At 44.3% G+C, this 12,500-nt stretch overlaps 1 protein-coding gene across 1 annotated transcript in view; it reads right to left on the reverse strand.

The window, feature by feature from the left end:
• Positions 1-1,080: 1,080 nt before the first annotated feature.
• Positions 1,081-12,500, reverse strand: part of LOC135535397 (syntaxin-binding protein 5-like) — a gene marked incomplete at both ends in the record, with an annotated part of 20,272 nt that continues 8,852 nt past the window's right edge. The window contains 4 exons of the mRNA XM_064962071.1: positions 1,081-1,153; positions 1,468-1,628; positions 5,700-5,775; positions 8,421-8,544. Of these exons, the coding sequence (XP_064818143.1) occupies positions 1,081-1,153; positions 1,468-1,628; positions 5,700-5,775; positions 8,421-8,544 (434 nt within the window). The remainder of the gene's footprint in view (positions 1,154-1,467; positions 1,629-5,699; positions 5,776-8,420; positions 8,545-12,500) is intronic.

Below are 12,500 nucleotides of genomic sequence, written 5' to 3' on the forward strand. Positions count from 1 at the left end.
ATGTGGTAGGATGCTGTCTGGGACTATTATAGTTGTGACGTGGTAGGATGCTGTCTGGGACTACTATAGTTGTGATGTGGTAGGATGCTGTCTGGGACTAGTATAGTTGTGATGTGGTAGGATGCTGTCTGGGACTAGTATAGTTGTGACGTGGTAGGATGCTGTCTGGGACTACTATAGTTTTGTGTGGTAGGATGCTGTCTGGGTCTACTATAGTTGTGATGTGGTAGGATGCTGTCTGGGACTATTATAGTTGTGACGTGGTAGGATGCTGTCTGGGACTACTATAGTTGTGATGTGGTAGGATGCTGTCTGGGACTAGTATAGTTGTGATGTGGTAGGATGCTGTCTGGGACTACTATAGTTGTGACGTGGTAGGATGCTGTCTGGGACTACTATAGTTTTGTGTGGTAGGATGCTGTCTGGGTCTACTATAGTTGTGATGTGGTAGGATGCTGTCTGGGACTATTATAGTTGTGACGTGGTAGGATGCTGTCTGGGACTACTATAGTTGTGATGTGGTAGGATGCTGTCTGGGACTAGTATAGTTGTGATGTGGTAGGATGCTGTCTGGGACTAGTATAGTTGTGATGTGGTAGGATGCTGTCTGGGACTACTATAGTTGTGATGTGGTAGGATGCTGTCTGGGACTACTATAGTTGTGATGTGGTAGGATGCTGTCTGGGACTAGTATAGTTGTGATGTGGTAGGATGCTGTCTGGGACTAGTATAGTTGTGTGGTAGGATGCTGTCTGGGACTACTATAGTTTTGATGTGGTAGGATGCTGTCTGGGACTAGTATAGTTTTATGTGGTAGGATGCTGTCTGGGACTACTATAGTTGTGATGTGGTAGGATGCTGTCTGGGACTACTATAGTTTTATGTGGTAGGATGCTGTCTGGGACTAGTATAGTTGTGATGTGTTGATAGAGGAGTATTATTCACCCTGGTGATGTCTAACATTTGGCCTGGCGGTGTCACATCAGGAGTTGACAGCCTGGTTTCCTCTAGACCACAGCAGCAGCAGCAGCAGTGTGTGTGTGTGTGTGTGTGTGTGTGTGTGTGTGTGTGTGAACATACTTGCTCTGTGTCAGATCAACCATGATAAAGTCCTTTTCTAGAAGCAGCACCACCGCATACGGATCCTGGATCTCTGTAGACATTATCGCAGAGAACAAATACATTAACTACACATAAATATACTGTATGTTTCTATATCAAAACACAGAGAACAAATACATTAACTATACAGTAAGGAACATTAAATATACTGTATGTTTCTATATCTCAATGGAGTAACTTGAAATACACTGTATGTTTCTATATCTCCACAGAGTAACATATGTGTGTATTTGATGTAGGGAGGGAGAGAAAGAGAGAGAGAGAGTGAGAGAGAGAGCGAGAGAGAGAAAGAGATTTCACTTAATCCTTCAAACCCCAGCTAATGACCATGGCCCCTCAACTCACTGTTGGAGTATGGGGTGTCACAGAGCACCAGGAACTCTACGATAGGGTGGTCCATCTCCAGCACCGTAATGGCCTTGCCATGCATGATGGTCAGGGTAGGCCTCCGTCCCCCAGCCTTGTCGTATGACAGACCCCCAGAGAAGATGACATAGGGCTCGTTGCTGTGGAAACAGAGAAGATGACGTAGAGCTCACTGCTGTGGAAACAGACTCCGTCCCAGTCTAAAGTGCCTGTCGTCCGTCCCAGTCTAAAGTGCCTGTCTCTGTCCCAGTCTAAAGCGTCTGTCTCTGTCCCAGTCTAAAGCGCCTGTCTCTGTCCCAGTCTAAAGTGCCTGTCTCTGTCCCAGTCTAAAGTGCCTGTCTCTGTCCCAGTCTAAAGTGCCTGTCTCTGTCCCAGTCTAAAGTGCCTGTCTCTGTCCCAGTCTAAAGTGCCTGTCTCTGTCCCAGTCTAAAGTGCCTGTCTCTGTCCCAGTCTAAAGTGCCTGTCTCTGTCCCAGTCTAAAGCATATGTCTCTGTCCCAGTCTAAAGTGCCTGTCTCTGTCCCAGTCTAAAGTGCCTGTCTCTGTCCCAGTCTAAAGTGCCTGTCTCTGTCCCAGTCTAAAGTGCCTGTCTCTGTCCCAGTCTAAAGTGCCTGTCTCTGTCCCAGTCTAAAGTGCCTGTCTCTGTCCCAGTCTAAAGTGCCTGTCTCTGTCCCAGTCTAAAGTGCCTGTCTCTGTCCCAGTCTAAAGCACATGTCTCTGTCCCAGTATTTGACTCACATTTGCTTCATTTGCTTTTCTATACAGTTGATGTCAGAAGTTTACATACACTTAGGTTGGTGCCAATTAAACTTGTTTTTCAATCACTCCACATATTTCTTGTTAACAAACTATAGTTTTGCCAAGTTGGTTAGAACATCTAATTTGTGCATGACACAAGTATTTTTTCTAACAATTGTTTACAGACAGATTGTTTAACTTATAATTCACTGCATCACCATTCCAGTGGGTCAGAAGTTTACCTACACTAAGTTGGCAGCCTTTAAACAGCTTGAAAAATTACAGAAAATGATGTAAAGGCTTTAGAAGCTTCTGATAGGCTAATGGACAGAGAGAGGGGAGCAGGGATGGAAACTCAAAAGAAACTAACTTTTCAACAGAGACCCCGACGACTGTTGGGGTATAATCAGAATTGGTGGGTAACATAGATAAGATGTTTTATTTTCATAATATGCTTATGAGTTATTTCTCATAAGAATGTATTTTGTTGTAATATAGTGGTGGCCATTGGCAGTTATCTGTTCTATGTCAAGACTAAGTTGCTTGAGCCGCAGAGAGGGAGAGGTCAAGGTGTCATCATGTGTAAACATATCTTTTGCTCCACTGTGTCGGTGTGCCAGTCACTCCCTACTTTTCCCATCGGGGAGAGGAGGATGGCAGTGTCTGGAATCATTCTATGCTCCCTCTATCTTAACCTATAGTCTCACTCTCCTCTCCGTGAGCTTGTCCAGGATTGGTTGTATTTAGAATTGGTTGTATCTAAATGACAATTTGTTATATATCATAGGGTGGGGGTAATGTCTTGGTACCATTTTGTACAAAGGACAAAATAAGAGCTTTGTTTAGGAGACCAAACTGAACGATAATTTATAGCCAACTCTAGCTAGGAGATACTCCTCTCTGAAGTAAAGTCTTTCTTTGTGTAAGTTCCTGGGACCTGTGGATTGTCATGTCGTCTCGGGGGGTGGATGTTTGCTATAAAGGATCCATTTGCCATTATGTTGGGACTCTCAACTTTTCATTAGAGATACTGAACTGTTGAAAGTCAAAATGCTATTGCAATGTGGAAGGGACTCTCAGAGAATTCATTGATAGACACTGAATTGATCTGAGAGTCACAGGGTTTGTGATAGAGCTCATATAATTAAAGATGGACTTTGATAACTAACTCTGACTTGTGTGTGTGGTTTGCTCCCATGATTTGGTAAATAGAGGAAATTTCCATGACACGACACACTGAGCGTACATATATATATTGATTGCAATGGTTCCAGAATGAGTGAGCGTTCATGTGCAAAGGATTAGCATTTCAATTGTTATAATTATCAACTCTGTGTTTTATCTCAGTTGACCCCCACTTCCCTTCTGTCTACCAAGCCGCAATGCCGGTTTAGCCCACTAGGGAAACTCCTTTATCATTTCCTTGTAACTATCTACTGTTTGTTTATGCATTTCTGTGAATTACTTAGTTAATAAATAAATTATTTAAGACAATTGATGTATGGATGACTCATAGTGAAGACTGGGTTCGTGCGGATAACCAACAACTTACGACATTTGGAACGAGACTAACGTGAGGTAAATCATTCTTAATTAATCAGAAGACTATTGATCAGGTATGAAAATATCTGAAAAGTTATATTAGGAAAACTACAACTTTGCAATCTGAATATTTTCCTTGGTGCCCCGACTTCCTAGTTAATTACAGTTACACGATTAATCAGTTTAATCATGTAATAATAATTACAGAGAACCTTTGATAAAAACGAAGTCTTCAGTTAATGATAGTAAAGACATGACAAGAGTTACCCAAAATGTTTGACTCAAGTTAAACACTTTAAAGGCAATGCTACCAAATAGAGTGTATGTAAACTTCTGATTCACTGGGAATGTGATGAAAGAAATAAAAGCTGAAATAAATCATTCTCTCTGCTATTATTCTGACATTTCACATTCTTAAAATAAAGCGGTGATCCTAACTGCCCTAAGACAGGGAATCTTTTACTCAGATTAAATGTCAGGAAAACTGTATTTGGCTAACGTGTATGTAAAACGTCTGACTTCAACTGTATGTCTCTTTTAAATCGAACTTCACACAACTAGAACTACAAGCCTCAATTGTAAATTCACAAGCCATTTAAAGGAGGGAAATAGGAACGGATAACAGGGATCGGGCATTCCCAACAGACAACAAAGATCATGAATCAGATAAGAATTTCAGAGGCTCTCCTCTCAATTCCGTGCGTGGAGATAAGAAACGCTTTTAAAAAGGCTCTTTTGTTAATTGTCTTCTTGTGTGATATAAAGCCTTCAGATGGAGGACTCAGACCTATCTGGAGCATGTTCATACTGAGTTTCACTTCAGAAGCACATCAAAATAGTTTTTTGGGGGGCAAATACAAACATTGAGAACTTAACAAGTTAATGTGCATTACACGAGGACTGCTTTTGACATTAATTTGTTTGGTGTAAAATCAGAGAGAACTGGATTTGAAGGTGAATGGAAAATAGGGCAAAAAACATTTATCTAAACACTTCCTGGGTCATGACGGATGTATTTCCGCCAGCGGGAATCTATGACATGTAGTGTTGTTTTGTTAGATAAACTCCTTCTTTATATCCCAAAACGTCAGTTTAGTTGGCACCATCCACTCGTTCAACTTGCAGAGAAAAAAATCTGAAAATCTACCCCTAAACTTTGATTCAACAAGTCAAAATACGTTTCTAGTTACTCCTCAGATACCCTAAAATGTAATAAAACTATAATATTTCTTACAGAAAGAAGTATGTTCAATAGGAAAACAATTTTAGCAGGTGCGTCCTGTCTTCATGCATACCCGAATTTCCAAGACTGTGTCCCTTTTTGACAAAAAATGTCGTATTCGTTTTGGAATAAACCTTGAACATAGACTACTGACACCCTGTGGAAGTCATAGGATTTGAATCCTGAGAGCTAGAATTGAGTATGTATACTTTCCATTGTAAGAGCTCTCAAAAAAAACAAAAAACATTCCGGTTGGTTTTGCTTTGGATTTTCTCCTACCATATCTATTGTGGTATATTGTCCTACATTATTTTAACATTTCTACAAACTTCAACGTGTTTTCTTCCCAATGGTACCAATTATATGCATATCCTGGCGTCAGGGCCTGAGCAACAGGCAGTTTACTTTGGACACGTCATTCAGACAGGAAAGTGGAGAAAGGACACGAGCCAGCTTCGCCTGGCACTACAGTAGCATATGGTTAGTGCAGTACAGATGTGGTGTAGTGCCGTCCTGTGTGCTGCATGGTTTACCTCTTAAGAGGCTCCTGGTTTACCTGTTACAGGCTCATAGTTTACCTGGCTCATAGTTTACCTGTTACAGGCTCATAGTTTACCTGTTACAGGCTCATGCTCATGGTTTACCTGTTAGAGGCACATGGTTTACCTGTTACAGGCTCCTGGTTTACCTGTTAGAGGCACATGGTTTACCTGTTTCTGGACGTCTTGTATTCCACCTTGAGGATGGGCTTACACGCCTCCTTCCTCCCTTCCTTCAGTATCTTCCCTGGGGGAGATGAGAAAAGGGAACATCTCAAAAAGTGGACTATCCCTTTAAATGTTTACAGTTTTTATACTTTGATAATAGGAGTTATTAGAATATCTCAGAGTTTTTCAAATCACTGTCATCAACTGTAATTCTAAACTGATCCAAACCTTAATGGAATTTAGTAGTACAGTAGAACAATCTCTGTGTGAGTTTGCATATTCTGTTCAACAACACATTTTTTTGTCTCTTTTCCTCATCAAAGCATATTGTTTTTATCTAATTCCTATGTTAACTTTGATGAACAAGCTGGGGAGTGGAGGGAAGTAGAATAGAACATGTTGGTTAATGTGGATATAAGTCGTTCACAATGTTTACCTCTTTCTCAAGTCTCACTGTTTGTACAGTGGTTCTTCCTTTTGAGTTTTTTTAAATTAAATGTATTTTACTAGGCAAGTCAGTTAAGAACAAATTCTTATTTTCAATGATGGCCTAGGAACAGTGGGTTAACTGCCTGTTCAGGGGCAGAACGACAGATTTGTACCTTGTCAGCTCAGGGATTTGAACTTGCAACCTTTTGGTTACTAGTCCAACACTCTAACCACTAGGCTACCCTGCCGCCCCATTTTGCTGCTACCGTTTCTGGTAGACGGTGACAGATTGAATTGGTAAAATTGAGTCATTCTGACAACAATGGCTGACACTTAAAATAACGTGCCGTAGAATTCTGTGGCACCCTGCAAGATGTACTGTAGTACAGCGCAACTTGTACAGGGAGAACCACTGTGAGGCATAAAACTTTCCTCTGGGATCTGACCTGGCATATCATCCAGGATACTGGGTTCATCTCTTACGGTATTCATGATAAAACGTCCTTCTCAAAATGAAGTGTAAACAGCTAATAAACCCACATGTGAGAGAGAAAATACAACCTCACGTCATAATAATATACATAGAGACGAGCAGAACAGTGTAGATCCAAAACAGAGCAGAATAGAACAGAGCAGAACAGTGTAGATCCATAACAGAGCAGAACAGAACAGAGAAGAAAACAGCAGAACACAGAGCAGAACAGATCAGAGTAGAACAGAACAGAACAGAACAGTGTAGATCCATAACAGAGCAGAACCAAAACAGAGTAGAACAGAACAGAGAAGAAAACAGCAGAACAGATCAGAGTAGAACAGAACAGAGCAGAACAGAGAAGAACAGAAAAGAGTAGAATAGAACAGAGCAGAACAGATCAGAGTAGAACAGAACAGAGCAGAGCAGAACAGAGAAGAACAGAGAAGAACAGAGCAGAACAGAACAGAGAAGAACGGAGCAGAACAGAGCAGAACAGAACAGAGCAGAACAGAACAGAGAAGAACAGAGAAGAACAGAGCAGAACAGAACAGAGCAGAACAGAACAGAGCAGAACAGAACAGATCAGAGCAGAGCAGAACAGAGAAGAACAGAGAAGAACAGAGCAGAACAGATCAGATCAGAGTAGAACAGAACAGAACAGAGCAGAGCAGAGAAGAACAGAACAGAACAGAGAAGAACAGAACAGAACAGAGCAGAACAGAACAGAGCAGAACAGAACAGAGCAGAACAGAACAGAGTAGAACAGAGTCAAAGTAGAATGACTCTTGCTGAGGTGAAAGAAGCTTATCTCGCTCTCTCCCTGACCTGACCAGTCAAATAAACCAAAAACCATGAATAAAATAAAACTAATTGCCCACTGTTCCAGTCCTATTAGCCCACTGTTCCAGTCCTATTAGCCCACTGTTCCAGTCCTATTAGCCCACTGTTCCAGTCCTATTAGCCCACTGTTCCAGTCCTATTAGCCCACTGTTCCAGTCCTATTAGCCCACTGTTCCAGTCCTATTAGCCCACTGTTCCAGTCCTATTAGCCCACTGTTCCAGTCCTATTAGCCCACTGTTCCAGTCCTATTAGCCCACTGTTCCAGTCCTATTAGCCCACTGTTCCAGTCCTATTAGCCCACTGTTCCAGTCCTATTAGCCCACTGTTCCAGTCCTATCAGCCCACTGTTCCAGTCCTATTAGCCCACTGTTCCAGTCCTATCAGCCCACTGTTCCAGTCCTATTAGCCCACTGTTCCAGTCCTATTAGCCCACTGTTCCAGTCCTATTAGCCCTCTGTTCCAGTCCTATTAGCGCACTGTTCCAGTCCTATTAGCCCACTGTTCCAGTCCTATTAGCCCACTGTTCCAGTCCTATCAGCCCACTGTTCCAGTCCTATTAGCCCACTGTTCCAGTCCTATTAGCCCACTGTTCCAGTCCTATTAGCCCACTGTTCCAGTCCTATTAGCCCACTGTTCCAGTCCTATTAGCCCACTGTTCCAGTCCTATTAGCCCACTGTTCCAGGCCTATTATGCATCCTCGGTGTGACAGACAGACTGTGTGTGTCCTTTCTGTGGGTCTGAGCTCTGAGCAGACAGACAGTGCTGGGGAGTCTTCCATAAGATAGTTCAAAGGGTCAAACAATGGCGCCTACACACAGACGAGTCCATCACAGCCACAGACAGCCAAGGCCGTGGCAGAGAAGCAGCGGTTCTCTCATCACAATCAGAGCTGAAAGAGTATTCAGCAAACATCTGACATGTGTTTTGTAGATGTGTGTTTGTTTGTGTACGTGTGTGTGTTTTGTGTGGGTGTCTCACCATGAGGATATGTGATCTGAATAGGTCTGGCTGTGTTCCTCAGGTTCCACATCGTCAAGCTGCCGTCTGAGTGGCTACACATGAACTGCTTCCCTTCATGGTGCCAGCTCACAGAATGGATAGCCTGGAGGGAGAGAGAATCACGGGTAGAAAGAGGGAGGGAGGAGGGGATTGTGAGGGTAGAGAGAGAGAGGAGGATGGGATTGTGAGGGTAGAGAGAGAGGGAAAGAAACAGAGAGAGAGAGGGAGGGAGAAGGGGGTTGTGAGGGTAGAGAGAGAGGGAAAGAAACAGAGAGAGAGAGATTTAAAGGTTAGAGAGAGGGAGGAGGAGGGGATTGTGAGGGTAGAGAGAGGGAAAGAAACAGAGAGAGAGAGATTTAAAGATTAGAGAGAGGGAGGGAGGAAGGGATCGTGAGGGTAGAGAGAGAGAGAGCGAGAGAGGGAAAGAAACAGAGAGATTTAAAGATTAGAGAGAGAGAGGAAGGAAGGGATTGTGAGGTGCAAGAGAGAGGGAAAGAAACAGAGAGAGAGAGATTTAAAGATTAGAGAGAGAGAGAGGAAGGAAGGGATTGTGAGGGTAGAGAGAGAGAGCGAGAGAGGGAAAGAGAGAGAGAGCATTAAAGGATAGATAGAGGGAGGAAGGAGGGCAACGTGAGAAGGGAGAGAGAAAGATATGTTATTAAGGGTAGAGAGAGAGAGGGAAGAGAATGTGGAAACTCTCCTACCTGCATTGGTGCCCCATGTAAGGACAAAATGCACCCCTTCACCCAGGGTTAACCTAGAACCTAAATCAAATCAGTGCTGTCCCTAAACTATTTTGGAGCTAAATGAGAGTGGAAACGGCTAGAGCCGGACTGATTAAAACTGTGAACAGGATCAATACCACCTCAAACCGATAACTAGACATAGAACCGGAGAAGTAGAGAAAAAGAGGGGTTGGGAAACTAAGGAAATGGACTGTCGTACATGTACCATTCAAATAATTACACAGTAAAAGTCAATAATGCAATCCAATTAGGCTTATGTTCCTTCCCTAGAATCAACACACACACACAGACACACACACACACACACACACACAGATTATGTTTACCTGCACAGTAACTATTTGATATTAAACTGATTATGGCAGTAGGCATGTAAACAAACTTACTCTGCTTATCTTATTTGGAGTTAGGTCAAAATCGAGAGTAAAGCATACGCTGATTAAAACACCTGGTTTTCTGAGAGATTAATAGGACAAGTAAGCACCTTCTAAACACCATGTAAACACCTTGTAAACACCATGTAAACACCTTGTAAACACCATGTAAACACCTTGTAAATACCATGTAAACATCTTGTAAACACCTTGTAAACATCGTGTAAACACCTTGTAAATACCATGTAAACATCTTGTAAATACCATGTAAACACCATGTAAACATCTTGTAAACATCATGTAAACACCTTGTAAAAACCATGTAAACACCTTGTAAACAACAAGTAAACATCTTGTAAACACCATGTAAACATCTTGTAAACACCATGTAAACAACATGTAAACATCTTGTAAACACCATGTAAACAACATGTAAACACCTTGTAAACACCATGTAAACACCACGTAAACACCTTGTAAACACCACGGAAACATCATGTAAACACCATGTAAACATCTTGTAAACAACATGTAAACACCTTGTAAACACCATGTAAACACCATGTAAACACCACGTAAACATCTTGTAAACACCTTGTAAACACCATGTAAACACCATGTAAACATCTTGTAAATACCATGTAAACACATTGTAAACACATTGTAAACACATTGTAAACACATTGTAAACACCATGTAAACACCTTAATTAATCGGAGTTCCAGCGGTGTATTTGATCTGAGCATGTGCCAGCATCAGCCAAGAGGCCGAGCACCAGCCAAGAGGCCGAGCACCAGCCAAGAGGCCGAGCACCAGCCAAGAGGCCGAGCACCAGCCAAGAGGCCAAGCACCAGCCAAGAGGCCGAGCACCAGCCAAGCGAGCCTTACTCGCCAGCCAAGCGGCCTAACGCGCCAGCCAAGCGGCCTAGCGCCAGCCAGCGGCCTTGCGCCAGCCAAGCGGCCTTGCGCCAGCCAAGCGGCCTTGCGCGCCAACCCAGAGGCCTTACGCACCAGCCCAGCAGCCTTACGCACCAGCCCAGCGAGTTAGAACGAAAGAAAAAAAAGAAGAAAGATGGTGGAAGTGTGACGGGAGTGTTGCAGCGGGATGTGACGTTGAGAACACTGCCGTTTATCCACCCGTTCCTCTCTCTTCTTCCATCTCCGTCAAAGACAGAGCCTTCCTTATAACAAATAATTTCAGAGTGAGAGCTCCTTTTGTCCTACACGATCTAAGCAATAGCGACGCCTTCCCCTTGTTGTGTTCGAAACCGTCTTTGATAGACGAGTGCTAGAGACATGGAGGCAGCAGAGAGGTCTAGGGACCTGGAGACACCAGAGAGGTCTAGGGACCTGGACACAACAGAGAGGTCTAGGGACGTGGACGCAGCAGAGAGATATAGAGACCTGGAGACACCAGAGATTTCTAGAGACGTGGACACAGCAGAGAGATATAGAGACCTGGAGACACCAGAGAGGTCTAGGGACCTGGAGACACCAGAGAGGTCTAGGGACCTGGACACAGCAGAGAGATATAGAGACCTGGAGACACCAGAGAGGTCTAGATACCTGGAGACACCAGAGAGGTCTAGAGACCTGGAGACACCAGAGAGGTCTAGAGACACCAGAGAGTCATAGAGACCTGGAGGCACCAGAGAGTCATAGAGACCTGGAGACACCAGAGAGTCATAGAGACCTGGAGACACCAGAGAGTCATAGAGACCTGGAGACACCAGAGAGGTCTAGAGATCAGGAGACACCAGAGAGGTCTAGAGACCTGGACGCACCAGAGAGTCATAAAGACCTGGAGACACCAGAGAGGTCTAGAGACCTGGAGACACCAGAGAGGTTTAGAGACCTGGAGACACCAGAGAGGTCTAGAGACCAGGAGACACCAGAGAGCCTAGAGACCTGGAGATACCAGAGAGGTCTAGAGACACCAGAGAGTCATAGAGACCTGGAGGCACCAGAGAGTCATAGAGCCCTGGAGGCACCAGAGAGTCATAGAGACCTGGAGACACCAGAGAGGTCTAGAGACACCAGAGAGTCATAGAGAGCTGGAGACACCAGAGAGGTCTAGAGACCTGAAGGCAACAGAGAGTCATAAAGACCTGGAGACACCAGAGAGGTCTAGAGACCAGGAGACACCAGAGAGGTCTAGAGACCAGGAGACACCAGAGAGGTCTAGAGACCTGGAGACACCAGAGAGGTCTAGAGACACCAGAGAGGTCTAGAGACACCAGAGAGGTCTAGAGACCTGGAGACACCAGAGAGGTCTAGAGACCTGGAGACACCAGATAGGTCTAGAGACCTGGAGACACCAGAGAGGTCTAGAGACACCAGAAAGGTCTAGAGACCTGGAGACACCAGAGAGGTCTAGAGACACCAGAGACTCTAGAGACCTGGAGACACCAGAGAGGTCTAGAGACACCAGAGAGGTCAAGAGACCAGGAGACACCAGAGAGGTCTAGAGACCTGGAGACACCAGAGAGGTCTAGAGACCAGGAGACACCAGAGGTCTAGAGACCTGGAGACACCAGAGAGGTCTAGAGACCTGGAGACACCAGAGAGGTCAAGAGACCTGGAGAAACCAGAGAGGTCTAGAGACCTGGAGACACCAGAGAGTCATAGAGACCTGGAGACACCAGAGAGGTCTAGAGACCTGGAGACACCAGAGAGGTCTAGAGACCAGGAGACACCAGAGAGGCCTAGAGACCTGGAGATACCAGAGAGGTCTAGAGACACCAGAGAGTCATAGAGACCTGGAGGCACCAGAGAGTCATAGAGCCCTGGAGGCACCAGAGAGTCATAGAGACCTGGAGACACCAGAGAGGTCTAGAGACACCAGAGAGTCATAGAGAGCTGGAGACACCAGAGAGGTCTAGAGACCAGGAGACACCAGAGAGGTCTAGAGACCTGGAAACGCCAGAGAGGTCTAGAGA

The sequence above is a fragment of the Oncorhynchus masou genome, unplaced genomic scaffold (genome assembly GCF_036934945.1).
Source record: "Oncorhynchus masou masou isolate Uvic2021 unplaced genomic scaffold, UVic_Omas_1.1 unplaced_scaffold_4877, whole genome shotgun sequence".
NCBI lineage: Eukaryota > Metazoa > Chordata > Actinopteri > Salmoniformes > Salmonidae > Oncorhynchus > Oncorhynchus masou.